General features: G+C 41.3%; 1 protein-coding gene across 2 annotated transcripts in view; it reads right to left on the reverse strand.

Annotated features, from left to right (window-relative positions):
• smyd3 (SET and MYND domain containing 3) overlaps positions 1-27,865 on the reverse strand; it is a 64,615-nt gene that overhangs the window by 30,606 nt on the left and 6,144 nt on the right. For both annotated transcript variants that reach the window (XM_079294540.1, XM_079294541.1), the window contains exons 2-5: positions 20,246-20,309; positions 20,024-20,131; positions 19,604-19,661; positions 19,243-19,397 (exon numbers count right to left, since the gene is read on the reverse strand). In XM_079294540.1, the coding sequence (XP_079150666.1) occupies positions 19,243-19,397; positions 19,604-19,661; positions 20,024-20,131; positions 20,246-20,309 (385 nt within the window). The remainder of the gene's footprint in view (positions 1-19,242; positions 19,398-19,603; positions 19,662-20,023; positions 20,132-20,245; positions 20,310-27,865) is intronic.

Below are 27,865 nucleotides of genomic sequence, written 5' to 3' on the forward strand. Positions count from 1 at the left end.
AACACAGACACAGACACACACGCACACACATGAGACAGATATTTTGGGATCCACCAGCTAGAGAAAAGCACTTTGACAGATTCCTGGTGGTTGAAAAAGCCTCTAAATCAACATGAACAGCGTGAATTTAAAGCTATCGACTGAAACACTAATGAAGCTCATCGAGAAAACATTTAACACACACACACGTCACAAGCTCTGCTGTTAAACAAGTTCAGACAAAACTATTGTAAATGCCAAAGCCTGTGTTTGTATTCATTAATATAGAACCAAAAATCAAAGGATGTTCTGTCTGTCTGTGTATGTGTTCTTCGCATATCTGGAGAAGCGCTCCTCTGATCTACTTCATACTTATGTATTGCAACAATGATTTTTATTATCAATCTATATATATAACATGGGGCCTTTATGAATGTGTAACTATGGAGCTAAGCAACAGTTCATTATTCATTCACTGTGTGTGTTGTCTATAGAAACACTGTCCCATTTATAATTCATATCATTCAATAATTCATTTATTTATTCCCACTTATTTATTAAACTCCACAGAACAAATACAACTAACCTCTTACTGATTGCTACCCTGGGAGAGAGCGAGAGAGTCACTTCAGCACAACACACACACACACGCACACGCACACGCACACACACACACACGCACACGCACACGCACACGCACACACACACACACACACACGCACACACACTTGAAATAGTTAATTAGTGAAGCTCCATGGATGATATTTTTGTCTCAGGAACAAACCACGAGCCCCAAAGGCAGAGAAGAAAGTTGGGGAGACAAAGAATAATAAAAAAGAAAGATGAGGGGAGAGAAAAACAGGGATTGATGAGAGAGCAGAGAGAGAGTGGGAAACTGCATGGGACAATTTATTCATGAAACAAAGTTCTCAACTTTCTGCACCGTTTTCTGAACATTGAAGAGCTCTGCTCACACACACTACCCAGAAACCATCAATCTGCACACAGGCCTGGTCACCGTAACCACATTGTAAATCAACATCAACACTAAATTAACCACACAAATACGAAACCTTTGTTACATAAATGCACACCCATAACATGAATCGATCATTATCAAAATACACTGACGGGCAGACGCCATCATACAGTCCCATGAACCCATGCGGTCCTTCAGCCCGATACAGTCTACAATATAGTTGCCGAGGAAGGAAAGTTACACGGGGAACAGGAAAGAAAAACGTGATAATCAAAGAAAGACAAAAGGAGGGGGGAAATTGCAGCAGAATTATTGAATTATGCTGGATATCTTTCGCCACTAATTGATTGCTGAGTTTAACCAGGATAACATCGATCTACTGGTTCACATTTTTAAACAAGATTGTGTTGTTTAAATACTAAATAGTAACTTACAAAATAAAGGATCCTAATGCATCTTGTCCGATTTTCCTTCAGTTCAGATCTTAGCAAATCTTAAGCAAATGATTCACTAGCTACAGAAAAGAAATCCAAATGAAATACCCCACCTCGTCCTACTTGTTCACTCTTCAGGTAAGTATACCATGTTGTCGAAAAGCATCTGATAAAAGAATATCTAACCCATCAACTACACCATAAAGAAATACAGTGTAATCCTTAAAAGGGTCGCCAATGCTGGCAAACTTTATCAACTCAAAATACATTCCTGCTCGAGACACGGCCTTGCTATCTTGAACATTGGTTTTATGAGCCCAGCACTCAACAAATGGCTACAGAAATGTGGGCGTCGCCAGAGGGAGAGATGAAGGAGACACAGAAAGAGAAGATAGAGGGACGAGAGAGGGAAACAGGAAGTGAAAGCGGAAAGACAAAGAAAAAAATGAATGAACACACACACTGGTCTGGTGGTAGAAGTCAACAACAGCAGGTGACTGTCTGGAGGCTAGCTTCTACCAGCAGCTTCAAACAGCATGATGGAAATATGACACACACACACACACACACACACACACACACACACACACACACACACACACACACACACACACACACACACACACACACACACACACACACACACACACACACACACACACACACACACACACACACACACACACACACACACGGAGGGTTGGGTCCTTTCACTCGCAGTGGTCAGACAAATAACCCTTCAGTCTGCATCACAGAGTCCCAGCTTCCATCCTCTTTCAGAAAATAAGGCGATACATCTCCTCTCTCTCGCTCTCTCTCCCCCCCCCCCCCTCTCTCTCTCTCTCTCTCTCTCTCTCTCAACGACCTCCCAGTTGGTAGAAGCTTTCACCCACAACAAAGCCCTTAAAGTGCTCATATGATTCTAGCATGGAGAAAGCAGTTTAGAAGTCTATTAAGTCAGAAATTATAGTCAATTGATGATTTATTTATAATTATTGGCCCTCCCACCCCCAACCACTCAACGGCAAATCCATTAAATGCAGAGCACACACACTATAGCACAAGACCCCAGGCATCCCCTCAACCCATTCTTCACACTGTTTCCATCTGGTCCGAGATACAGATCCCTGGACTGGAGACCGGCACGCTATGGCACGGATTTTATCCGCTCTGCCATAGCATCACTCAACAAAATATCCCAGTAATGTTGCATTCACATGGAATCAGGCAGGCCGCAAACCAGGTATCATTTCAGCAGACAAGGGAATAACGGCAACAGCAACGGTAGACGGCTTCTTTTTGTCTTGTTGTCGTCCTTTTCCCTGTGCCTTTCTGAACACGTTGTCCGTCTATTGTCTGTCTGATACCTTGTGAATGCAACATATCTATCATGCGTGGAGGTGCTATGTGCATCGGTATGTGAGCACACATGTGGAGGCAAGCTATTCGATGTCTTTCTGGTAGTTATGTTGTGGTGTATAATGTATCTGTCTGTCTTTAATATGTATATCTATAATGCAGTTTGCTGTGTTGTTGGTTAACTTTCACAGTACAGAGTTCCTAGAAATAGAAAACACAGAGGATCCTGTCGACATTGGAGCAACCAGTGTGTGTTAGTGTGTGTGTGTTGTGCAATCTACTGGAAGACCATTTTTTCTGCTTAGTGGAGCTCACACACACCAGCTGTACATGACACTGAGGTAGCATCTCCAGTGATGTTGGGAAAGTGTGTGTGTGTGCATTCTAAAACTTTGGACAATGACATTTGATGCAGAGATTAAGAAGATGGAGATAAGCAAGTCAGAAAAAATGAATTAATGAGCCAGAGAAAGAGAAATGTGGGAAAAGAAATCCATGACGGAAAATGATGACAAACGTGAGAAAATGTCAATGTCCTCTTTGCAGCACAACTCTACATAGAACTGGCCTCTTTGCTCCACTGCTTTGCAGTGTGTGTGTGTGTGTGTGTGTGTGATCTGAGTTATTGATTCATAGATCCCCTAAAGGTATAGGGTATTAATGGTGACCTCTACAGAAAGGAGACAGGGAAAGAGAAAAATAGTGCATGGGAAATGAAGGAATATGTGTGGAATAGATGAGAGGTTCAGACAAACACACCTAATATTTATAAATGTACCTGCTCCACAACTTCACAATGTACGTACTCAAATGCAAAACATGTAAGCTTACTACAGGAGGCTGACATTTGAAAACAGACCATATGGACAGTTAGGAAACTGTCAGTATAGAAAATGTTAGTTGTCATGAATTGCAGCATCACAATAATTGTCATCACACTAACATCTAACATCTAACAAGACAAGACACAATGGAATGATGAAAGATGGAGGGGGAACAAGCGAGAAGCCAGTTTTTACGTTTTATGAATTCCCTGTTTTTCTTACCAACTATAACTCATTGATATAAATTATAAACAAGAAGGATTTGGGAAATAGGGAGTGAGAGAGAGGTGAAGGAGGGGGCAGTCATATTCATAGTCGTGAATACTAGGTGGAAGAAATAACCATCGGCATTCATATCATCTTGGATTAACAGGGTTACCTGCTGCATTCTACCTATGTAGCATCTCACATATTAACTAAAAACTAAAAAGCAGGAAAGGAGAATGCAGGATGTCAAGTGAGAAGAGTAGCAGTGGTAGATAAAGGTTTAGGAGCTACAATTGTAAATGAATTATACAACTGTGGAAAAACTACGTCTTGCTCACCGTTCTAACCTCTCCCCTTGTGTCTCCCCCCTTCCGCCTTTCTAAATCTACTCATGTTAAACTTGTCATCTTCCTCATTCCTCTTCTTCTCCTCCTTCCTTGTTCTTTACTCTCCTCTCCCCATCCCCCTATTCCTCTGCTTTTCATCAGCTCGTTGCCCATTCCTTCAGAGAGGTGTAGGCCTACAGTAAGTACTATCTGATGGTATAACCATCGGATGATGAAAGGATGAGGGAGTAAAGAGGAAATGGGGGTGGCGGCAGAAAAAATGGTGTGGTGAGCAGAGATGTGGAATCACAGATCAAAAACTTGTGATATCTGAAATGTCAGCTACATGGGGAGGGGGCTCCCCATCTCTGACACAGAGATGGGGAGCGATGAAGGGATTTTATACTGCAGGTTTAGAACCGGTTTTAATGAGGTCCAGAGTTACAGATATTTTAATACTGCATTTAAATCAGGAATGAAGTAAGCTAAGACAATTAGCTGTTTGGAGGACTGATGCATCTTAGCACGAGCATGTTCAACTTCCTTGATTGGCCCAAGCAGCGGTTCTCGGCTTGTTGGCCCATCTGTTACAGCTGAAAATAGGATGCTAATTTCAGCTCAACGGCAAGGTGCTTTATTTGTAAGTGATTGGCCGACAGGGGAATTCATCGTTTCATGTTATTTTCTCCTCTTCCTCCTACTCTCTATTTTCACCTACCACCCTCATCCCCCACTTCTTCTTCCCCTTGTCCTCTTCCTCTCTGCTCTTCTTTTTCATCCCTGCCAGAAATAGTCTGTGTTCCCTCACCTGTGAAACTAGGGGATGTCCTTGACTTACAAGGACAATACTGCACGTGTGTGTGTGTGTGTGTGTTTGCATTCTGTACAAATGGAGCACACTGTATGAAAAACAGTGAAACACACCTTTGTCGCCGTCCGTCATGTCACTCACTCTCCCAGACCAATCAGTCAATATCAGTGTGAATGTCATTACGAGACATCTTTGCCGTGTGTTCAAATTGGATTACAAGTAGCCTGAAGCTAATGACATTTAAACGACTGAGGAATGCACCTGAACACTCACATGCGATTCGATATAAGTATCTCTCTCTCTCACTCACTCACACACACACACACACACACACACACACACACACACACACACACACACACACACACACACACACACACACACACACACACACACACACACACACACACACACACACACACACACACACACACACACACACACACACACACACACGGTTCGCAGTAGGAGTCGATTAAAGGAGCTCTCCATTGTAATTACACTATGTGAGATACACTGGCCTGCTGGGACATGAGTGTTTGTCCTTCCTCCTTCTGTCATCTTCCCCTCCCACTCTTTTACTCTCTTCAACTCCACCTGGGGTGTTTCCAGGGAGGGGCTCATTAAATCCTCAATCCCCCTTTGGTCTCCCTAACTGAGGGGTGAAATACACGCATCGTTCTTTGGCTATGATCCTTTCAAATGCGCTAAAAAAATGAAATGAATGAATGCAGAACAGAAGACAAAAAATCTCTGAAGGAGACTCACTATGAAGGAGACCAAGCAGAGGAAATCATTTTAGTAATTAATAACCAATCATGGTTATTATGTGTGCCCTGAAACGTGAAGGAAAACAAATTAAAAGACCGTTCGCCCTCGGTTACAAAACCTGCCAGATTCAATACGAGAGCACTATTTCACACAAATAGAAACATGTGGAGAGATAGATGGATAGATAGATCTATAGATCTTGTAAATTAGCTACTTAGTCCCAATACACCGGATATTAAAATGAACTAATCTGAGTATAAAATACTTTATTCTTTGTTCCATCTCCATGGAAACACTGGCTACCAGCCAATGGGAGTTGAGCCAAGTAGAGGTATGTGAGAGGAGCACTTGATCAACCTTCATATAGGGAGTTTTGTGCTATTGTGGAGGTAAACACACACAAACACACTACTACAAACAAACGCATACATGCATAGAGGTTATCATTCTTGGAGCAACATTATACCCGGAAATGACAAAGGCTCATAATAAACATTATTTATTTTATAAAATGTTGTATTGATGTTTTACTCATCAATCTTCCAAAAAAGCAAGAAACATGCTAGTATCAATAACGTATGGGTATTCTGCTCAAGCTAAATGGGTCTCTAACTTATTAATCCTCCAATCATATGATTACATTCAACTCAATTATATTCAACGACTACAATTCCCACGAGTCATTGGCACAAGAGTCTTCAAATCTCAGTTTGTAGCACAAAAAAAGATGGAAAATCTCTATTAAAATGAGTTCTAAATCTATTAGCACAGGTAACGCTGTGTGTAAACATTAGTTTTGAACATTAACAAATGCCAGCATTAAAGGCAGCATTTCAGTAGAGGGGAGAGGAGAGGCAGCGAGTGAGGATAGTGAGCAGTAAGGATGACAGTGTTTGACATTACAGAAAACGTGCCTTCTTCCTCTTCTTCTTCTTCACCACTTTGCTACATTTCCACCTTTCTGAATTATCCAAAGCTGACATTTTCCATCCATTGTATCAAATGGATGGAAACGATACAATATCATTAAAGGAATGCTTTGCTGATTTTCAACCAGCTTTGTAGGATTTCAATGTGGGTAGAATTTGAAAATGAACAATGTTGAAAGTCCCTCCATGTGGCCAGTACCCAGAGGCCTCGCTGTTTGTTCAAACTACAGATTGTACTTCCGCATTTATTGTACGCCCACCCTCACCGCTCCTAAGCGCTCTTGTTGAAGAAAACAATCATATAACTTCCATAATTGCAGTAAACACGAGTGTTCCTCTTATGTCAAAATATCCAGAATCATTTGAGACGTAAAACCTCATGTCACAAGTAAACAGTTAATATAACGTGGTATGTAACACATATTCTGGGACCAAACAACATTCTTGAGAAGAGATTAGGAGCAGACAGAGGGGCACCAACCAAACAACATTCTTAAGAAGGGAGCACAGCAAAAGAGGCGTGTATTTAGACTGTAAAAGTGATCTGAGGACAGTACGATTTGGAATCTGTTTCGATATGCCAAGTTCGTGTGATGTTGACGAATATGCATTAAAACAATTCCCGCTGGTTGCAACTTCAGTTCGCCGTCTCGTCTCTTCATTTTGCCACAACACTCTTTCATCAAAACAACCGCTGGAAGACCGTGGCAGAAGGCAATGTTCCTGTAGATATGGAAGAAAGCGATTATAATATTGTAATGCTGGAATCCCACATTTGGGGCTACTTTGGCTCGATGAGCCAGAATACAGTGTGGAGGAATTGCTTCATCTTTTGGGATGAAGTTGCTGAATCAATTGCTCCAGAGGAAGCAGCACAAGTATGTGTAACTTTACACCCAAGCTTTGGGCGACATGTGGACAGGGGAGCGCTGGAAACACATTTCAGGATCCCAAAAATAAACAACCAAAGCCAGCGGGGGAAAACGAAGGTCTGAGCATAGAGTGAGTGCTGTGTTCTCTTTCCCAAATGTCCCTGTAAAACAGTAAGTGTAAGCATTACCTTACTGAAAATAGTACACACTTTGTCTACTTATTCGCACTAATTAAACATGTGATAAGGGTGCAATCACTTAACCCCCGTATAAAAATACTTCTGTTGTTGTACAAATTAAACAAATGAGATATAACAAGCTAAGTTGTAACTTCCACAGCTGCTGTTTTTTTATACCACTTATAGGCTGGCTGTTTCTCCTGCTTCCAGTCTCTATGCTAAGCTAAGCTAAACCAAGCTAAGCTAAGCCAACAACCCTTTGGCTGTACACATTTACCGACAGACAAGACAAGACCGTTATAATCTTCTAACTCTTGGCCAGAAAGTTAATAAGCATATTTCCCAAAATATCAAAACTAGTTGTTCAAGAAGTATAATTATACTGTTAAAGTATTATTCAGTATATTTTGTTTATGGCTTTTACAAAAGCTTCTCAAGTGCTGCCATGTTATCTTTTAAAAAGAGATAATTAGTTTAGAAATTATTAGTTGATGCTTTGCAGTAACTCGTTATGTATTTGGACAGAAACGATAGTTTACTGTACAATTAATCTTTGTTTTGGAGTCTTTACAGGAGGCAAGGAAATGACACAATGGAGAGACTAAAATGTGTGTGTGTGTGTGTATATATGCATCCACATTCACACAGTCTTATTTGTGTTCCTGATAAGCTGCTGATGTTTAACAAGAGCAAGCACAGCGTGAATGCCCATTAGGAAGGGGAGGGCTACAAACCACAACCACGAAACGCATCTGAGCTCTTACCTCTGCAGCCACTGCGGGACAATAATTTAATGTACATAGAACTCAAGCAGACTAACTAAACTTGTGCTGGTCCCCGACTCTAAAAATAATCCTCTTTATAATGAGGTGCAGCAAATAGGCTCTTTGGGTTCCCAAGTTTTTTTAAGCACTTTAAACGATGGCAAAGAGACAAATGCCACAAACGCACACAGACAACTTGAAAGTCGGCGAGGTGTGTCTCACTGTCCCTGAATAGAACTGAGAGTTTAGTGTTTGGCTGTGGCTTAAGAAGAGGAGACAGAGAGAGGAAGATGAGACACAGACGAAAGGGAGAACGAGGGAATGAACCCAGAGGAAACTCATTTATATTCAGGATGGAAATAACAGGATTGATGGTTAAGCATCCCTCAGCTGAATACTTTACAGCCTTCAGTGTCTTTGTTTCAGAAGGCAGCGTTCATGGAGGCTTTACATAACGACCCTCACAGACAGACAGCAGGACAGGGAGAGGAGATGTGTGGGTGAAGGAGTGCACACTTGAACCTGTGATAACATGGACACCTTTTCTGTAGCTCATTGAGGCACTGAGACTGACAGCCAAAGCTAACTCTGTTTCGCACTTGAGGCTGATCCTGTGTTCTGACCTCACTGTGGACAGAAACAATAGAATAAATAAATCACTCAAAGTATCACATGACTGCGACTTGCATTTGTCAAAGATATTTAGTACATCCTTGTTGGATGATAATGTTAAGCACAGTGAGGGTGAATTGTGTTCCTCAGACATATTAAACACTGACAATAGATCCGTTCTGTAAACCGTGCACGTACACATGCCAAACTCTGTGTTCTTCTGTGTTTAAGTGAACACACAATCAGGCTGTAAGAATTTAGGTGATACATATAGCATTTCAGCATGTAATAAAAACAAATGTATCTTGAGACATCATCTTTCTCAGGGTCGGATTTCATGGGTAATATTCTTTAGGATCATGCTTACAAGGCTGATAAAGTAACTTTCCTGGAGCCCAAAACAGGAAATGGGAAAATTAAAACGAGTCTGGTATTTATTCAGGTAATATATAATCATACAGGAAAAAAAGAACAAATCTCCACTTGATATAAAGGAACACCTGCTTATACTGTCCAAACAAATAAATAATGGACATCTGCGAATAAACCCAGAAAGAAGAAGATAATTTAGGTAGACAATAAAATCCTAAAGGCCAATGCCGGTTTCACCCCAAAAAAGATGTAACTTTGTCTGTACACAGTAAATGGCCAAATATGCCAATGCAAAAACAACATTAGCTGGGAAACAATATTTTAGCAAACACCAAAACATGAGCTGTGAGACATAACAAGTAGGTGCTGCTGTCTAACTGTTAAAAGATTAAGAAATGTCCCATGCTGTTTGATCTTGCATTAGTCTGGCCAGCCCGCTCCACAGGTGTGTGTGTGTGTGTGTGTGTGTGTGTGTGTGTGTGTGTGTGTGTGTGTGTGTGTGTGTGTGGCAAGGATACAAACTCATTAAATCTCATGGGTCTCTCTCCACCCAGTGCAAATTTAAAATATGAATGTTGGAAATAATAGAATTACATGTTTAGCAAACAACATAGAAATAACCCTGTATGAATAAGGGCACAGGCAGAATTTGTATATTGGAAATATGTGCATGCTGGAAATCTTCCTTTTCAATGTTCTAAGAAAACATTATATGCTACATACACTAGGCACTAGATACTGTCATGTGAACGAACATATATGTCCAAAAGGTAAGAACTATTACAGAGCTGTTTAGATTCTCAGTTATTGTTTCCATCCCTCTACATGTTCATATTGTAAGTTGTGTTTATTAGCGTTGGGCCAAAGGACAGAAATACTTTGGCTATCAGCGACAGGCTGAACCGATGTCAAATGTTTTTAACCTTTGGATTTGGATTACTACCTGATTAAAATTCAAGATGTCAAACGAGAATGAAATAATTACCTCCTGAAAGCACAATTTGTGTGACATCAGTATTTGCAATAGAACGGATAATATGGTCCTTCATTCACTGTTAGCCTTAATTAAATAGCCTTTATTTGTCCTTTGTGAGAAGAGGGACAAAAGGATTATGGGTACAGCAGCTGATAACCCACAGGGCTGAGTAATGATAAACGTGACAGCTAATATGGCAGGTGAGTGACCAACCAATGCAAGCACAAAACACCTGAAACCAAACACCGGAGATTCAACATGGTGGACGGTGCTGATGAAATGAATGGGATTTCTTTACTTTATCTCGGCAACTTGTTAAGTAGTTAATGTGAAAACATACACTTCATAATTATGTTGAAATATCTTTACAATTGGACCGTGTAATGTATGACTAAAAAGGCAAAGTCCATAGCCGCTATCTACTGTATACAGTCACAGTGAATCTCCAATAATCCTGCTGCTGCTACAAGAGCCATGTTTAACCTTTTATCACACAGCAGTTTCAGACTCTTCTTCTTGTTACGGGTCAGGAGAAAGTTCATGATCCAAGGTTGGGATACGTGTGCAGACCGTTTCACCCCAACAGCAGAAAGCAAATCTTTCCCCGGTCACAGTGTTCGGCGTGAAAGACATTTGTGAGAGAAAACTGGTTTATGAATCTCACTTTCTGGAACATCTCTGTGGAGGACATTCAGGAAATTAGACAAAATACACAAACACTCACACTCTGCTATGTTATCAGCCTCTATGCCAGTTTCCATCCCTCTGAACCACCAAAGAACAGTAATTACTGGAAACGTTGGAGCGAAAGAGGAGCGAGGAGAGAAAGCGCGAGGGACGATAAAGGAGACGACAGAGATAGTGGCTGTCGCAGCTGGAGCCAAAAGCTGTTCATTAAGCCAACCCACTCGCCCCAACTCACACACACACACACACACACACACACATGACTACATAACACACATCAGAACATACCAACAACATGCATATAGGCTGTACAGGCCTATCTCCTCCAACATATTGCTGCTCAAATTATTTGGACGAATCAAACGACGAATCCAGATTTGTATTTAAAATTATTCTTATTTTAATCTGCTCCTCCTCCAAACTCTTCTGTGCCAAATCTTTCAGAGCTTTCTTTTTTCATGCCATCTCTCTATATTCCCTTTTCTTTTCTCACTCATGTCAACATTTCCTCCTCTTGTCTTGGTAACCTCCTGTCATTTCCATCTCTTTAGGTTTGGGTACCGAAAACCGGTGCCGGTATGGTACCGGTTCCGAAACGACCGGTATCTACCGGACCGAAATGCAACGCAGATTTCGGTGCTTCCTTTCGGTGCCTGAGCCGATTGAAATACTTGTTTTACACAACTCGTTAGCTCTAGGTTAGCTCGTTCTAGGACAGATTCTAACAATAGCATCGGTCCTCCGCGCCTCACTCACAGTATTGTTACAACCGGACGAGCCGTGCGCGCTTAGAAACAAACCCCTCCATCATTCTGGCGAAGCTTCGGCCATGATTTATTAAAAAAAAACGAGAACGAGATCTTTCATACGGCTTGCAGGCTACTGACTTCCTCCATCGACATCCGGGTACTTAGCGTTGCCGTTCATAACAAGCACAACATTCGGCACGCAAAACCTTCTTCTTCTTCTTTGAGGTGTAGTGGCGGTTGGCAAACGATGAATTGGCACATTAGCGCCACCAACTGGTTAAATAAAATAAAATAAGTCATGAGACGTGTCGTATTTTGCCAGAGAACGCAAATATGCTCATATTTCTGCAAAAGAATTGCTGAAGTTTGAAGCTGTGGTGTGTGTACAGAGTGTGTGTGTGTGTGTGTTTTGTATTTATTTTAATTTGTTTAAGTATACTGTAAACTGTTAACAGTTCATATATTGTTCATAGCTTGAAGTTTAAAAGTTTGAAGCTGTAGTTTGAAGCCAAGTGTTTTGTATTTATTTATATTGATAGTATACTTTAACAGTTAATATATTGTTCAATTTGAAGAAAGAAGTATCGGTTCAGGCACCGTTTAGGCACCGGTATCGTTTTAAAAGTATCGTTTTAGCACCGTATCGGAAAAAACCCAAACGATACCCAACCCTATTCCTCACCCTCTCCCTTCTTTCTATTCGTGTTCCTCCTCGCTTCTTTCCCCCTCTCCATTCCTCCCCACACACATGCAGCCAATGTAAGTCAATTAAACAAATGGTTTTTATTCTCTCTTCCTATTATACAGTCTGTGACTGCATTCATGATGGACTTAAAGTCATTACACTAAGCTGTGTGTGTGTGTGATTTTGCAAAGCTTAAGCTAATTAGGTAGCGCCCATGGCACTGCCAGCGACAACGGCAGACCAGTGAAATATTAGAGAGATAAGGCTGAACATACTAACACATATACACACAAGGATTATTGTAATGACTTAACACACCATTGACAGGCAAACACACATGCACCAAGATGCAGGAACATGCTAATGTAGGAACGCTAAACATTTGTCATACTTTTCGTGATCTCATTAAAATATTTACATTTAAATCCTTTAATTGAAAAACTTGGCCTGTAGTTTCCTACCTCCCTCTTTCCTTGACATCTCCCTCCCTTATTCAGAAATAGTTATTCATACTTCTGCATTTTGATGTACTTTCTCCCACTTAACGAATTTGGAAGTTGATAACTTTTCCATTTGTTAAGGTATGCTAGTTTGACGGTGTCTGCATCTCATTTAGCTGCTCAACAGATGGCCAATAAATATAAAGGAAAGCAATGAGAATAAATTACTCCTACACGCAAACAAGAAGTAACACTCACACATCCACAACGCACTTCTGTGCACAGAGAATTACACCTACACACAGATATACCCGAGTTATATTACAACAAGCCCAACACACAAAATGAGTCAGTACACATACCCGCACAGAAAACTACACACACACACACACACACACAGACACACCCCCCCCCCCCCCCACACACACTCATTTTTGCTTGTGTAATTGAAGCCAAAACAGTTTTCAGCAGGGGTGTAAATGTATTGGCTGCACACTCACACATGACATCAGGTAGATGTGTGTGTGTGTGTGTGTGTGTGTGTGTGTGTGTGTGTGTGTGTGTGTGTGTGTGTGTGTGTGTGTGTGTAGCATATCTGTGATAAAGTGTCTCTATACATAGGTAATAAACAATACAACATACTTTTCCATGGGGAGTTGCCTTGCTTCCAGCATGGTCAGACGAGAGGCGTAAGTGTGTGTGTGCGCTTGTTTCCCAAGAGCCCCTTACAGCCTCATACACACAGAACCGTAAATACAGCTACTTCAAACCTTTTATTGAGCAGAGTTTATACTCCCTGTTCCTATTCTTCATCCACTCGTTTCCTCCTTTTCACTTTCCCCATTTTTCTTCTCTCTTTTTATTGCATCCTCTATTTCTCTGGTATTGCCCATTTGCCATTGTTGGCCTTTATTCTTCCCCTAGCCCTCTGTTTCTCTGATTTAACCTTCTGTCTTCCGTTGTGAGACTTCTCCCTCTACACTCCCACATTCATTTTTCTTATCCTCACTCTCCTCTTCCCTCCTGGCTTTTCCTACTTTCTGTTCCGCCACATCTCATCCTGTTCCTCCCACAACACTTTCTGTTAAGCCATTTCTTCTTACAGAATTAATGCAAAAAATAAATTCTGATGCATATCCTCTCATTCTTCAGGACATCTCTTCGTCCTTCAAGCCTGCATCTCCTCTCCACTCCAAGTTGAATGTTCTGACCTCAAAGAACTAAAATAATGAATGGGTTGTCGTCAGGTTGTCATATTTAGAGTGAATGATTAAGACCCAACAATTTGCATTCAGCTTGTTTTACATATCAGGCATATGAGATAAATACAAAAAAATACTGTAATTAGGAGTTCAAGAAGTTTCAATTAATAAATTAATTGTACAGTGCAATTTTGGGACGTGTCCCAGGCTCAGAAAAACACCGGCATGGACAAAGTGTTTCCTCTGAGATCAAACTTAAAAGGAGAGTTATTATGCAAAGTCATAGTTTTTATTTTTTCCTGAACTGAACATATTTAGTTTCATCACAGACATTATCTGGAACCATTGTTCATGTCTTGATGAATGCTCACGTCGAAGAGTCACAATGAACATCTTGTTGTGCATGTACTGTAATGGAGATGAGGCATGATATCTAGCTCATGTTGCAGCCCTGCTTTTCATGTTGTTTTCTTCTTCTGAAAATCCCACTCTGTTACAAGCTTAGACTGTTTATCTACAAACTACTTGTCATAGCATACAAGTATGCAGGCGCTTTCTGCATTTTTAATTTTATGAAACAATATATCACCATCTTGTCATTTTTTATGTGTTTTCGTGGTCCTAGATTTTAAGATTCATAAAATTCAAATGCTGGCATTGGCCTGTCATAAAACAATGTCTGTGAGGTGCCGCTCAAATGCTATAAATAACTCTTGTATCAAAAGCTGCAGTTTAACAGACTTGAATGAGAAGAGGGAATGTAAGTGAAGTAGAGAAGTGATAGTCAGGCAGGAGAGAGAAAATGAATGAAGCTGAGAGAGTGAGAACAAGACACAGAGGAGCAGGTTTAAAGCAGATAGAGAGGTGTGTGTGTGTGTGTGTGTGTGTGTGTGTGTGTGTTTAATTGCGTAACATGACATGTAAGGGCTGTGTGTGAAAAATGGGTCTCAATGCAGCAAGGGCTGATGCAGCATAAAAATAAGTTTTCACACGCACTCACAGGCTGGTAAGTGCAGACACACACACACACACACACACACACACACACACACACTTCATGATAGGAAGGATCCATAAACATACAGGTATGCATGTAGGAATACACATCCAGCTACTGTTACTGTAAACAAACAAGTGAATTACAAGTATGTAACTGGACGTCCACATGCTATCTTAAAGGTGCACTGTGTAAAATCAGGCCACATGCTCCAAATAAATAGTAGGAAGCGTTTCTCCTCCAGACAATCTAAATCCATAGTCATCGGTTATTAAAAATAAGGCTAACTACCAACTAACAGCAAGGCAAAAATGCGCAAAATTCTACCAAACTGCTGAAACTCAGAGCAGGTCAAAATAACACTGCTTATCATGTTCATGTGTGTCGTCGGCCGATAGTTTACGATTGCCATCTTTGTGTTTACTGTGCCACTAACCAGGGGCTTTAAGGTCCGCCACTTTAGATTCAATAAAAAACTATCAAACCACACACAGATCATGGATATGTTATTGACAAGACCACGAGGTCGTTCTCCTTCTTCGTCCTCTCATGTTGGACTGAGGGCAGACTGGACGCCACAGTGACTCACCATCGCCTCTTGAGGAGCAGGTGGTATTACAAGCTGGTTAGCGCGCTCATTGCAGTAGATAGCTCTGCAACGCAATACATCGCGACGATGACATACCGTCAACACTGTAACCTCTTCACATTTGGTTAATAATGTTAATTCACTTAAACTTTTTCAACAAAAATGCTGACCAGATGTTATGCATTGCATCTTTAAACACATGTACACACACACACACACACACACACACACACACACACACACCAGAGAGGGGAAGTTGCATGAGGGAAGCAATAAAATGTGCCGCAGCCAGATCTCATCTGACCGAAACCTGGTGCAGGCACACACCCACCCCTCCGCAGTCTATCTGCATCACATAGCTGCACAGTGCCACACACACACACACACACTGCATGATGTACAGCTCATAATACACACACACACACTCCCTCCTTTGTTGCTTCCCTTGGGTACAATAAGAGCAGTAATGATGCTGTGCCATGACTTCATTGTGTGTGTCTGTGTGCATACATGTATGTGTTTGTGTAACACTATTAGTGTTGTGTGAAGGGAATAGATAATAGCATAAAGGACGGCTTTATACAGCACCAAAAACTCCCCCCACTGTGAGAGACCCCCAGCACGTGCACGTCATGTACACGAACACACACATTTATAGTAAAATGACCTATTTTGTTAAGCACACTGAACATTTTCAAGTACCGGTACACAACAGTAAACTCCTCATTTATTATGTACTCGAGACATTTAAAGGAGAACATAAGGGAGGGAGGAGGAGAGAGAGAGGAGAAAGAAAGAGGGAAGAAGAAAAAGAGCTGCATGTGTAGGGAAAAATAATGAGGAGAGAAACATGGAACGAGATTTAAGGACAGACGGAGACACGTGAGGACAAAGGAGAGAGATGCTCATGGACAGTTAGAGCAGATGAGAGAGAAACAGAAAACACAGAAACAGTCGAGAGGATAAAGACAGAGAGGACGCATAATGAAGGACTTCTCTACTAACAGCCAATACAGGATGCTGTCCATGAAATCACAGTGACCCCTATTGGCTGTCTAGAAAACACCATTCTGGATATTGGCAAAACCAAATGACACACAGGTTAAAGCTCTCTCCGTTTTTGATGCGCTATATGTCGTGTTTTGGTCTCTACAGTACACTGGCCATGCAAAGTGATTGGAGCTTTTGATGGGTGGGGTGATAGCCACTCCCTTCACAAACAAGCTGAGAAATGTAAACATCAATGCATGAGACAAAAAACAGGGCTTCAGTGTAATACAAGACGGTGTTATGTGGGTGAAATATAAAGCCGGATTTACTTCTTTGTCAAGGTGTTCCTGCAGTCACATTGTAGATTCTTCCATTATGGGAGATCATTTATAGCTCACCTATACTGCAGCTGAAGATTATAAATATAAATGTGGTGTCGTGTATATTACAGATAATATTTCACATATTCATATAGTGATTTAATAGCTCTGACCCAGAATCAGAGTTATTAAAGGAATATCTTTCAAAAATGAAATATACTTAGAATGTTGTTGAAACAAGGGTTATATGTAATATAGAGATCTGAGAAACTGACTTCTCCACCAAACCAGGTTTTAAAGTCTTTTCTCATACAAATCACCAAATGGATGCTAAATGCAATTTATTCCTTCTGAATGTGTCACATGATTATTGTTGAGGGTTCATTTTCTGTTAGAATAGCCCATTTATGAACTGAATAAATAAATCAATGAATAAATAAATCAATGCAGATCATAATATAACCTTTGAAGAAGAATATATATATAGTTTTTTGTATAGAGCGGTAATACTTGAGAGGTAATGAAACAGGGAACCAGTCACACTTGTTGTGTCTCCGCGTTTCATATGGTAGTGTGTCATCAGCTTAAACATAATTTCCGAGTCACTACATCGTCGAGTATTTTATACACAGACGTGTTCAAACACAAGTCTAACAGTCGTATATTCAGTATAAACACTGCAGACATTCTGTCACACTAACTGCTGAATTGTTAAAGTTGTTTTTGATCGGTATCTACTGTCAACTGACATATTCATTTTCAGAGCTATTTTCATGAAGTTGCTTACCCAGCCCTCCAATTTCACATGTTTCATGTTCTGATACACTTTGTACATTTAAGTCTCGCTATCTGTGTGACTTCCTCCTCTCTTCTCCCTCTCTCATCTCTCTCTGTTCGTTTTCCTCTCATAATCTTTGTCCCCTCTACTTCTACGATCCACACAGTGTTGTTTGCTCTTCATCTCCCTCAGATTGGAGCAGAATTCCCATCGTTATCTTGTACCGCATTTAATCAGCAGTTTAATTCCAGTTTTCCCAGCTTCACAATCCAATCCCTGGCACACAAACACACATTCATATCTCAGCTAAGATATTACTCTCTCTCTCTCTTACCTTCTCACTTCACCACCTGCATAATTCTTAATAAATTATGCATAAACACACACACAAATATGTTTATGTGTTTGAGAAATGAAATTCTCCAGAAGTGCAGAGATTCACATAAAAGAGTCAACAGAAACACCAGCAGCTCTGTGAGGCTGTAAAGCAGATTGTAAGTGCCAAAGTTTGTGGTTTATCCTCAGCAGTCGTGGTGAAGTGAATGTGAAACGTGGCTGTCATTCAAACACACTTAAACAACTTCAGGAACATGAATGTCTGTACCAAAATTCATGAAAATACATCCAGTATTTATTGGAATATTTTGAGCATGGATCAAAGTTTTGGAACGACCAACTAATAACCATTGCTAGCTCTGAAACCTTGTCATCAGCAAAGCTACAAAACACATCATGTTGTACAGTTTGCTCTGTATAGATATCTTTTCAAATGCCAAAACTACAGTCAAAATTAAATTACTATTTTGGATGTTGGAAAATCATTATGAAACAAGCAGATGTTGCTCTGCGTGTAGAACATCCATGTAACGTAGCTGCTTTCAATTAAAACTCACACATACGATGATTGTGATGTGACGAACAAAATGAATGAACACACACACACACACACACGTTGGAATTCAAACACCTTGGAGCTAAAAAATCTCAAGGAGGAGTCACACCAGCTAACAGAGGTAGGTTAAAATCCAGACATCCTTGCATACATAATGATTTGCGGTTTAAATTCTAGTGAAGGCAGCTGGTGTGTTTTAAGGGAATTAGACCTGAGGTTGTTCTGGGAATACACACACACACGCACACACACACACAGACACACACACAAGGACATCGTCACAGATGCTGGGAAGATCTTAGACATATGTTGGGGTCCATCCAAACACAGCAGGGGATGCTAGCAGCATCAAACAGTTGCTTGTATTTGTCTTTTTGTGCACTGGTCGAGCGCGCATGTTTGTACTTGTGTGTGCGTGAAAGTGCCAAGGTGAATGTGTGTCTACGTACTATCACATACACAAATGCAAACGTGAGTATACTGTATATCATGTATGGTGTTTAAACGCATTTAGCCCACCTTTGCAATAAGGCTGAAGGGTTCTCGGCAGGAAGGTGGCAGTGCTGACATCACTTCCTGTGCCAGGTCAGGTACTTCCTGTTGTAGATACAGCTCTAACATGGATGCCAGCTGAGCCACACCTTGTTTCTTGTGCTCAGACATGGAACTCAGGTCTGTAAAATAATGTTTATAAAAAACAAGAACAAGAGTCGAATACCTCCATCAACCAGTCATGTTGCAGTTTACAACCATGTCTGTCCAAAATGTCTTCAATTCGTCATTTTATCCGATTCAACATTTGTGCTTCAATACAGTGGAGAGAGCAACATTTGTTTAACGCCACTGGCATTAGCCTTGGGTAAAACAGACATGTGCTTACGTGACTCATGCTCCTCTAAAGTGTAGAGCTCCTCACTACTGCTCTTGGATGGACTTAGCTGGAAAGAAAAAGAAGAGTCGGTATGAGCGTGTTATCATAGTTGCTGCAATTGTTACACACTATGTGTGGCACTCTCTGAAGCATATTGTTCCTGTTGCACGAAGTCCTTTATAAGCTGAGAAAAGCAGCTTTGTTTTGTTGCACAGATTCTTTTTTTTTATCTATGCATTGATTTTAAAGATGAGCAAGAGCAAATGGAATTTTCCTAAAACCAACTTTGGTGCGTTTAATGCGTTAGCGGAAGTAAACGCATGAATAACTCGAAATATCTGAAGTTACAAAGTGTTCATATCAAAGAAGTAAAGTACATTCCTCCACAACTATAAAGTAAAGGTGTGACTAACACAGTGAGAAACATACCAAGGCAAAGATGAGTCTAGCCGCCAGACGCACTGAGTCAGTGGGAATTCTGGGGAGGAGGCTTTGCAGACATTTACACTCTCTCTTATGGCCAGACCATGCTTGTTTCTGCGGGAGAAGGGAAATTTAACAAATTGATCCAAAAACACACACACACTTACTTTCATATGCTCGCACACACACAAACACACCCACACACACACACACACACACACACTATACCTGGCAAGTGGTATTGCAGTAGCGAGCCATCTTGCACTGGGAACACCGCAACAAGGTCTCACGTCTAGACAGAAGGAGGAAGAAAAACATTAGTTCATTCTGCTGCCCGTTAGCTTTTCTCAACAAGTGAACGACTCAGTGAGCTGGAATGGGACCAGCACTTTAGATTTCAAAAATCACTGATGTTGCACCATGTTAGTGTTTGGATAGAAAGTGTTCCACTGCTACACTACCAAACATATGCACATATCTGCTCAACCATCTTTTATGTTCCTGCCACTGTCTTGACCTTTTCCCAACAACGACGTCTTATCCTTTTCTATTTGCTGTATCAAGTTGACCGTGTGCATCCATTATCTACTTTTATCTACCCTCCCATCTCGTCTCAGAGCAACTCTCCTCACTGTCGCAGCCTGTTAGTATCACAGCACTTGCATGTGTCTGAGCGCATGTGTGTGTGTTTCCTGCCTCTGAGGTCTGCTGTGTTTCTCAGTGTGTGACACCGCTGTCCTTTCCAGTTTGCCCGGCAGTCTGATAACAAGCCATTGCACAGCAGTGACCGTCTGCTTCACACAGCCAATTACAGTCAAAGTGAGTCATAGGAACTCTGTAGTGAGTTTGTGAGTGTTTGTGAGTGTTTGCACATACCGGTAGGTTGATATGATCCATCTAGATTATATACATAAGTACTGTGCCTGCAAAATATAATACTATAGCAGGGGGGGGTTTTCCTAAATTGATTGGGGGGGGGGGGGGGAAAGAGAGAGATTCAAAAGCCCTTGCTGCCAACAAACCAGGAACTTTGCGATTGCATGGTCTGCGTCTGCGACTAGATGACGAGGACGCCGCATAGAGCAGGTTTTTCCAAGACTATAACCTCTAATCTCACCTCTGTAACAACTGATTTTTGGACCGTGTGCGTCTGCACAGCTTGACAATCTCATTTTACGTCGTCTTTCTGGGTACAGTACATCTGCCAGATGCTCGGTCTCACAACTACAATTTCATCTTATTAAACATGGTCGTAATGAAAGTCTCTGCAATTCACACATACAAGTACTGACAACTGGCAACGCCAACATGCTTGGCATCTCGCATTCAATTCTGTGAGTGTGAAGGATTTCTCTGCATTACTCGTGTCATTCCAACATTGGAGCATAAGTGCAGAGGAGTCAGGCGGAGCAGAGGCGCCCGAGGCTCGTTTGGCATGAGCTCATATACGGTAAGAAGTCGCTCTGTGTGGTTTATCGTATGATTAGAGAGAGGGAGAGAAAATGATAAAATACTGCTAATTAGATCCGACAATGGATGGAATTATGAGCTTACACACACAAAAGGAGGTAATGGAGAACATGCTCTGATGGATGATAATACATTAGCCCAGGGCTTATCGTACTGAATATGGGACATTTGATTAGATTGGACATACTTATGAATGCTGTAGATGACATTATGAGGACCTTAAAGGCATTGTCAGGCGTGTAATATGAACACACACTCACTCACACAGCGTGGGTCTGACAGTAGGCTGTTGCCTGTTAATATTAGTGTCAAAAGTTAAGTGTTTCCTCTGACTGTTTATCAGTGCGCCACCAGATTGGACTGTTGCATTTGGCTTGAGGCCCCCCCACAGGCTTCAACAAGTTTCCAAAACACACTCCTTTATTTTGTTCTCTCGTCCTCGCCCTCTTAGTTTCTGTGATTTACAGCTTTCCTCTCCATCTGTCTCCTCCTTTACCTCTTCTTGTGCTGCTGTGGGTACAGAGGTTCAAAAAAACACTGCTATTCTTGTCACGTTGAGACCGACCAGAAACAAGGAAGCCACCCACGGTTTAAGCAGCACATGCCTGCAGTATGGGACACAATGCAATAACAACAGATAGGGGCAGGCCAGACCTAAACACAGCCAGGCTCTGTGCAGCTTCAACAGATGAACTGAGTACATAACTCAGACACTAAGAGTTTGGTCACATCACAAGCTGCCAGCCACAGGAAGTCCATCCATCTTCCAGGAGCCCAGACAGCACGGCTGATGCTGACCACGCCACCGTTCTTAGTTCTGAACGTGTTCCCTGCAGCTGAACTTTGTGGGAAAGGTTGCCCTTCAGAAGGCAATCACATGCTGAAAGAGCTATACTGCGTTCACGTATCGGTGGTTTTAATGTCCGATACAGTGGATTTCCATGACTAAACCTGTCAAAATGTGTTTATATCTTTGGATGTATCAAGGAGCTAAAATTCTCCCCTACTGTAATGATGCTTGACTTTAACATTCATAAACATATAGGTGGGGATCAATGCTGTTATATTGGTTGTACCTGGAAACGACACAACTTTAAACAAGATTTAACATCAAGGGGCAGTTTACATCCATGTCTACCCAAAATGGGCACCTGATGATATATGCCACAAGACGATAGACATTTGATTCTGCCATACTGTTCATACTGGAGAATCAACTACAGGTCGTTGTAAGCAATGCGTTGACATCAATGAGCAGGACAGTTGTATGGCAACACTGAGTTTACACGCCTGCTGCGTTAATGTGATGAAGTAACTTGATTTGACAGGTATCCAATTCACTAGATCGGCCAAAAAACAGGCTTTCCCATATGGTTATTATATTTGTGCAGTTTCTCAAATTGAGTTACCAGAAAATGTACAAGATATGTAAAACCACTGTAATACCACTGTCAGCTCTGATTGTAATGAAATACAGATGCAACAACTGAGTCACTGAGAGGAGAGAAGAGGACAGAGAGAGAGAGACAAACAGACAAAGATCAGGCCAATACTCTATAATATACATCATTGTATTAGTAGCTACATATTATGTCGTTACTAAGAAACATTAATGCACAGCTGCACCTCAGCAACTGTTATGGTGACTGCCTCCAGGCTGATAAGCTCTCAGCATTTTCAAGGTATCCAGTCAGTCAGTCAGTCAGTCTCTCTCTCTCTCTCTCTCTCATCATAAGTATGCAAGACGATATCGGCACGTAATTTCCTGCGATATGACAGAAAGTTCACGCAGTAGCGCTGGGCAGACCGACAAACAACTCCGCGGGTCGGGCGAGTTCGAGTAAGCTTACTCGAAAATATCACCGGTTTGGGCAGCCGGGTTTATTTAATACGGTGCATCCCTAGACCATAACGACAATAACAACACATATTTTTATAGTACCACCTTGTAGTTCAACAGTTCAGCCAAATGTTCTTCCGAATGACCGTTTCTTCCTGAATCCCAGATGACAAACACCAACATACATTCTGTAGAATTCACACAGATTACTCCTCGATTCCAATACACAGAGACGCTGCTACATACAGCACACAGTAGATACGCACACTGATTCAACGTGGTCCAAATATAGATGTGGAGAACAACAGAACAAGACGGATCAAAATAAACCGGCAAGAAATATATAAACATGCTTGTATAGTTTGTGGCAGTTCATTAGCATTCAACGGAGCCATACTTAAGAATAATCATTTTCATACAGAGATTATTACGATTTCTCCCATGAAGCACATCTGCCTCATCTTCAGCCATGTTCTAATCTTATGTTCCCTCTTTTCCTCAATCATCTCCCACCCTCTCTTCATCCCTTTCTTCCCCTCTCACTTTCTTCCGCCCTTCTCCCTCCGTGTCAGATGTTGTGTGAAGTGATGGTCGTGTGGATGGCAGGTCCATGGTTGGACTGCAAGCACAGTAGGAAAACTCATGAATAACATTAGATGGGTTTCATTAGGAACATGTAGAAGACTGAATTAAGAAATAGAGTCTCTCTCTCTCTCTCTCTCTCTCTCTCTCTCTCTCTCTCTCTCTCTCTCTCTCTCTCTCTCTCTCTCTCTCTCTCTCTCTCTCTCTCTCTCTCTCTCTCTCTCTCTCTCTCTCTCTCTCTCTCTCTCTCTCTCTCTCTCTCTCTCTCTCTCTCTCTCTCTCTCTCTGCCATGCCGCATGTTATCGCTCATATACTACACACTAGGGGTAGGATAATAACAAACTGATCAAAATATCTTGACTACAAAACACACCACCAAAGGCTTAAGTTGCGTACTTAGCAAAAATGGACCTGCTACTTTAATCTGTTTGATATGATTTTCAAAAGGAATATCGTTGGATCGTTCACTGTTGTTTGAACAAAATTATCAATGTGAAATGTCACCTTGGGTTCTAGAAAGATGACATGCTATATATATTTACATTTTATTGACTAAGTACTCCAGAAATGAATCTATAGTGAGAATGACATGGAGAGCCAATAGACTCAAGATAATGTCACTAATTGTAAAGTTGCTTTAACGTCGTGTTATTTTGCTCAAATTACCGTAAACATTATCAGTCTCTAAATAAATTCAGGTGTATTTTGTAAAAAAAATATAAATTCGCAAAAAGTTTTAAAAAGAAGACAACTTAGATAGGCAAGTCACTGAAGTAATGAGACAATCAATATCTATTTCCAAATAATATAGTATGTATATTGTGCCTACTTTATTCTTGTGTTCCTCCTCAAAACAACAGCACTATATTAGTTTGAACATGCAAATGAGCCAATTCTGAAGTTGTGCAAAATGTCAAACATGCAGTCATCATCAACTCCTGAAAAGTAGATTGTTTTCAAAGATGAGGGCATTGTGCCGGGACAGACAGGACAGAAGAATAAAAAGACATAAAACTGCCACCAGACAGTAGAGGAGGTGACTGAAAGGCGCTGGTTTTCCTCATTGATATGCAAGAGCATAAATGTGTGCACTCAGATGTGTGTATATGTGGTCAATTTTGTTAAATCTATGCTATCAGACACCTAATTAGGCCTACCTCAGCATGTCTCTGTTGGTGTGTGTGTGTGTGTGTGTGTGTGTGTAGCATGGTAATTCATTTCCCGTGAGTATTGGTTGCTGTGCTGCAGTCATGAGATTTAGTTGTGTGTTGTGTGTGTGTGTGTGTGTGTGTGTGTGTGTGTGTGTGTGTGTGTGTGTGTGTGTGCACGCCTGCTTGTGTATGTTAATAATTAGTGGGGTCCTGTTTTCTGGGCTGTCCGGCCGTGCCTGAGTGAATTTTCTCATTTCCAGGCTGAGTGGCCAACACAGCACAGTATGACTCACTCCCCCATGACAACTAGTGGTGTGCGAGTGTGTGTATGTATGTATGTATGTATGTATGTATGTATGTATGTATGTATGTATGTATGTATGTACGTATGTATGTAAATTCCTGACAAATATGAACATAAATCAGCAATATTCCAGATGCCTTCAAGGTGGTTGAAGAATAGAAAACTAGACCAGCACTTGATGTTTCACATACAGAAACCTGTCTCTGGTCTGCTCGAGCCACTTCTTGTATATTTGATAGTGAAGACGACTGTTAAAACAAATGAGCTCTCCCTCATGCAGCAAAGCCAATCCTCTCTTTGCCAGCACTTCTACTGCCGTGTGTTACAAAGCAAATGTGAGAGAACGTAAGCATGAGAATTCAACAAATGAGCTTCCTGAAGAGACACTACTGCCATCCAGTGTTGCCTCTGTGCTACGGTAGTCCAGCCGACGCAGATCTGAACCACTCGGCACACCGTAGGCATCCGCAGCTCAGCTACACATCAACATGTGAGTTTAGTGTACACTGGTGACTGGCATGTAAAGCCCTGCTGCCAGTGTGTGTGTGTGTGTGTGTGTGAGAGAGACGCCAGCTGTGCTGCATCCACAGCATCCTGGAGCCCTTGCTGGGTTTTTAATGGTTGTTTAGAGGATGATTCATTGACACCGGAGGGGACTCTTATGGGACGAGTCTCCTCGTGGCCTAATTATCATGATGATGAGAGTGCATATGTCCACAAAATATGACCAGAAGGGAACATCTATCCTTTCGTAAAAGTACTTACAGTAACAATTCTTTGTACCAAGTAGAACATTCAAACATAAAACAGATCAGATAAAACATAATCTGGTAAATCCAGGTTAATGCAAAAGCTAAAAATCTGATTCACACAAAATACAAAAGAAACTGAGAAAAGAAAACAGGTTCGGATTTAGCATTCTGACATATTGATGGGACATGTAGAATAACTTCATTTTAGTGTGAATAGTTTAAGTATTGGGGATCTTAATGCATTGGAGCTCTTCCATGCAATGTACTCAAGGTGATACCAAGCAATGTAAAAGCTCATACTAGAAGCCGGAGTAAAGAAAGACAATAAACCAGCAGAAATGTGAGCACTGATGTGGTTTGATCCCAGTTAAAAGCCTGACAGTTGGATTTTGAACAAACAGAATTGAAATTTAACGGAGTTATGCAAATAAAAAGGGGATTAATCATCTGAGTTGGCTGTGACAAAGGCATGAATAACTTTCTTGGTGTCCTAGAATGAAATAGTAGATCTGAACTTTGCTATATTTCTGGGATAAAAGGAGCACGGCTGAGCCAGTTTTGTGATATGCCGATTGAAATTCAAACAAAAAGCCACAAAAACACTGAACTCAGAAATACAGGCGCTCAGCAATATTTAACTGAAGGGGAAAACCTCCAGATTGGTCATGGACAACAGCAAATCATACCTTTGCAAAATGAGTAAGTGAAAGACAGAAATCATGTTCATACTTTTATCTCAGACGTCATTCAGAAAACTAATCCTGTCCACGTAGGGCTTCAATTATGTTTTCTTTTTAGCTTTTTGCGTTTGAGACATAAGAATTTATCAGTATCAGATGTGCCGTCTGTGTATAAGGTCAGTGGAATAATGTGCATCCAGAGGGAGCCCTTTCATTTTATTCAAATTACTGGGAAGTTCCTGGAAAAACACCACGACTCCCATTAACTATGTTACACTCAGCTGAACCACGCCTGAACAAATACATGTTCATCCTCGTTAGGGCCAACGTAAAACACTCTGTTGAGACGTGTGGTCCTCACAAGTACAGTTAAGACAAAACAAGCAGGTGATATACTTGATGAATACTCAGCATTTACACACACGGGGAGGCGTGTTCCCAGTTTACAGCAAATCACTTGGTTCGCAAACTATACAGCTGTGTGTGTGTGTGTGTGTGTGGGTGTGTGTGTGTGTGTGCGTGTTTTGCCAACACCAAGATGTTTTGAGACACCTGGGTATCTAACTGCAGGAGGCTGGGAAAACTAGAGGGATATGGAGAACATGGGCAGGGGGGGGGGGGGGAGAGCAGATGCAAGCAAAATAATCTACATCAGGAATGAGGCAGAGGCTCTCTCCCCATCTCTCTGAGGGATGAGAAGATGGTGGAAGAAAAGGATGAGAAAAAAAAAGGTGAATGAGAAGAAAAACTGGGGAAAGAGGAGAGGAAGATATAGCTGTCGGAAGTAGCAGATGGGAGGATAAATCGAGGGGAAAGAGGAGGAAGAGGAGTGCTGACTCGCCTTTTGAACCTTTTCTCTCCTCTCATCTGCTCGAGCTCTAAAGTCGTAATCTGTATGCTTCACATACCACTGCATCCATACACTCCTATCAGTTACTGTGTGTGTGTGTGTGCGTGTGTGCGTGTACAAGCGGCATGGGGAAGAGGGGGAAAAAAAGAGGGTGTATGCATAAGCAAGAGATAAAATGTATGAAACAGTGGGCGTGAGTAAGAGAGACAGGGTGGATG

The sequence above is a fragment of the Melanostigma gelatinosum genome (genome assembly GCF_949748355.1).
Source record: "Melanostigma gelatinosum genome assembly, chromosome: 2".
In the NCBI taxonomy this organism is placed as follows: domain Eukaryota; kingdom Metazoa; phylum Chordata; class Actinopteri; order Perciformes; family Zoarcidae; genus Melanostigma; species Melanostigma gelatinosum.